The 3648-nt window shown below is 38.7% G+C and overlaps 1 protein-coding gene across 1 annotated transcript in view; it reads left to right on the top strand.

Annotated features, from left to right (window-relative positions):
* LOC109141247 (major histocompatibility complex class I-related gene protein-like) overlaps positions 1–3447 on the top strand; it is a 5807-nt gene extending 2360 nt beyond the window's left edge. The window contains exon 5 of the mRNA XM_027276550.1: positions 2260–3447. Within this exon, the coding sequence (XP_027132351.1) occupies positions 2260–2378 (119 nt within the window). The 3' untranslated portion in view covers positions 2379–3447. The remainder of the gene's footprint in view (positions 1–2259) is intronic.
* The last annotated feature ends 201 nt before the right edge of the window (positions 3448–3648 follow it).

The following is a 3648-nucleotide window of genomic DNA, read 5'->3' as shown; positions in this document are numbered from 1 at the left end:
TGCAGATGAACTTTTATATAAAGAGGTTTTGCCATGTTGTAAGGTTTCTAAAAGTTCAGTGCAGTATGAGTGAACTTATGACACTTTAACAGTTTGTCTTCTCATCTTACAGCCGGCTGACAGCTCTGAGGCTTCTCTGAAGAAACTGATCCAGAGACCTGAATGACAAACAAAATCAACAAAACATGAAGTTTAAATAAAATAAATAACACATAGGTAGTCTGTGAAGATAAATCAAGAAGTAACAGATGTTGCACTGTTAGAACTGTTTGTAACCAATCAATGGAAGGCAAGTGATAGTATTTTGGTTTTTTAATATGTAAAATGTTTAACATGAATCTGATATCAATTTCACATTGTGAATTATTATCTTATGTTATTTTTTATCTCTAGACAGTATCAATTAATTGTTATCCTTTTTTATGAGTCTTTGTTTATTTTTCATTCCTTTGACGATTCATGCATATTGTCAACCCTCTTGACCATGTTAAAAATAGTGTATTGTGTTTGGACACATTTTGAATAGTTTAATGATTTTAAACAACTTCAAATCACCTCGTGTGACAGACAGTGATGGGGGTCCGGATTACTGAGCGGTCATGACATTCACAGAAGTTGTCTGTCAAGTCAGAGAGCCAAGAATGTAGTTCATCCTTGAGCAGATAACAAGGTAGGAGAAGAAAGGACACATTCAATACATCTTACCCACCTGAGACCAACCTTAGGGGGAGTGATGAGTATTGGAGGATTGATGGACATGAAATGATAATGTCAAGAAATCATAATAAAACATCTACCCATAAGATTTAACATGTACTTGTTGTTGTTTTGCAAATGATGCTTGGACATGAAAGATGTCACATGTCAGAAGAAGAGCTGCCGACGTTTTTCCTTCATGTGTCCATGAAACAAAAACATCATTGTCATTCATGAGAATTTGGCGTCCCCTCGTGGGTGGCAAGCGTAAACGGTGTGACAGCCTTTTCGTCTCTCCAGAGTTTCAAGTGGTCTCTCCAAAACTCTGGCAGTGGATCCTGGGGATATCCTAAGACATGGGTTTATTATCAGATGTTGAACATTAAAACTACAAATCTATCTCTGTGATGTGGCAGAATCTGAGCCATGGAATACTTGTCCGTCTTCTTATCTAATAAAAGCTATTCTGTGTTGTTCTCTTCTTTTTTACTTTCTGTATCCTGAACGTTTTGACTGATTCAGGGAAATTCAGCAGCCGCACAGTCCGGTTATTTTTGGGTCCTCAGATGTAGTGTTTGAGCCTGAAAAGGACATCAGACTCAAACTAACAAGTTTCATCAGGTGAGAATATTTAGAGATTTTCATGCTTCTATGAATATACGGTATTATGATGAGTTTGGAGCAGCAGTCACCGTCTCTGTAGCAGTGATAGAGACTGTCCTTTCATTTTTCTCTCTTCCGATGAGTGAATAGAGGAACACTTCAGCCAAAAATGAACAGATTTCCTCTTTGACTTTTTAGAAGACTCAACATCTGAGCTGCGTCTAAAAGTTAAAAAAACATGAAGACAACCCTTCATCTGGGTCCCTCTTGATCCACTTTGGCATTTCCAGGTTAAGAGCTCGTTGTATATCTTTATATAAAACCGGGAAGCGAAATAATGTGGTGCTGGTGTGACCCTCCATGTGCAGTTCACTTGTCGTAATTAAAGGTTACACACAGTCATAAATTATATTTATAATAATGGTTTAATGAAGTTTGATGTTTTGCAAACTTGAGGCTCGAAACACAGAGGCGCATGACAATGTAATTTTGCCACATCTGTCAGTGTGTGTGTCTATACAGACGACTTAGGAATGCATTGATAAATCAATTATCAGGATATTCGTCAGTTGATGAACAGACACAAGAATAAGTGAAAATAAATCTAGTTTTATTTTGTCAGCATCAAGTGACAAGATCTAGACGGCTGCTTTTATCTCACTACTTTGATGCTTATCTATGAAATAAAAAACTGATAGATAGATAGAATAGATAGATGATGAGAGATAGATCAGATATAGATAGAAATAGATGATAGATAGATAGATAGATAGATAGATAGATCATACCCTTTAAAGGTTATAGTCATGAGGATGGCAGAAACAACACACTATCAAATAACATGAATATGCAGTTCCTCTAACGTCCTCTTGAGTCATGGCTCCACAGTGAGATCATTCCACCATAAACCCGGCATGTCCAAATGTCCACTTCACAAGCAGAAATAAACATGTTTAACAGAGGAGCCGAGTCACATGACCGTCCCCATCACTGCTGCAGTGCTTGTTCTTGCTGTCGTCCTCATCGCTGTCACTGGATTCATCATTTACAAGAAGAAGAAAGGTGAGTGTAACTGCTAAGTCCAGGGGCGATTCTAGGGTCAGAGCTTTTGGGGTGCTGAGCACCCAATGAGCCCCACTGCCACCACCCACCCTTTTTTCACACTAAAACAAAAAAATATGTCTATTGAAAAATAACTTTATCATGAAGGGATCCTGGCTATAAACTAATTCAATAATTAAAAAGAGGGGTATGGAGAACCAAGACAAAACTGGACTTCGTTTTGGTTCCTGTTCAAGGTTGTTTGTGCTGATGCACTGCAGCCATGGTTGTGGCAGAAGTGTGGGAATATTCATTTTGGAGATGGCAAGACATTACAGCACACAGGAGGCTCTGGAGGTCAAGTGCCAGTGATGGGAAGAAAACAACAAGACAAAGATCATTATGGGCTGTCCCTAGTCTCTCACCTGAATCAGTCTTTTTTTCTTTTAAAGAACTGTTGTATGTCCATTGGTACCCCTTAGCGACAAGTCTGCACTTGTCCACCTTTCCACTTTTCTGTCACCATGATGCTTGACTTTGAACACCCATCCTGATCCTATGGCCTGTTGATCTCTTGGCAAATCCACAAAGTCCCAAGTCTCATTTTCCAGCAGCGACTCATATTCCAAGTCAGCCTCTTCCTGCCATTCTTTTGCTTCAGGGCTCATCATTGCTTTTTTTAGTTTGCTTGGTTCTGTGACATGACAAACAACCAAGCGGTAGCCTTTGGCATTGTTTGCATAGCAGTGTAGCACAGAACATACACCCATTGTTAGAATTGCATTATTACAACAGAACCAGACAGACAGTGATGGTGGTTGGATTACTGAGCGGGTCATGACGTTCACATGAAGTCACTTATAAAGTCAGTGGGGTCAGTCAGTGTAGTTCATCCTGAGCAGATACGATGTAAATATAAGGCTGGCTCATAGTGCAGATGCTGTTTGTTTGGTGAATGAAGGATTTAAAGGCAGCTTGAATATTGAACATGAATTCACATGATTTCATAGGAATGCTCATCCAACTTTTGTCACATGTTACTGTGTATTAATGAACATAAATGAATCCAAATCAAATGTATTGTTCTTTCTTTTTGTGCTGATGTTTCACTGCACAATAAAATCCACAACTCTCAAACATTTGGCTCTTTTTCTAAGTCCACACACTCACCTGTGACTATAGATCCAGTTATATGAATCAGTGTCAGTGTTAGATGTGTTGATGTTGATTTTTTGCCCATCTTTCTAATCATTGGTGTTGGAGCTCTACAAGGAAGTGATGTGGATTAAAAATAAAAGCAGTCAAGCA

Source organism: Larimichthys crocea, unplaced genomic scaffold (genome assembly GCF_000972845.2).
Source record: "Larimichthys crocea isolate SSNF unplaced genomic scaffold, L_crocea_2.0 scaffold438, whole genome shotgun sequence".
NCBI lineage: Eukaryota > Metazoa > Chordata > Actinopteri > Sciaenidae > Larimichthys > Larimichthys crocea.
Note: the sequence above shows the minus strand (reverse complement) of the source record. Positions and strands in the feature narration are given on the sequence as shown.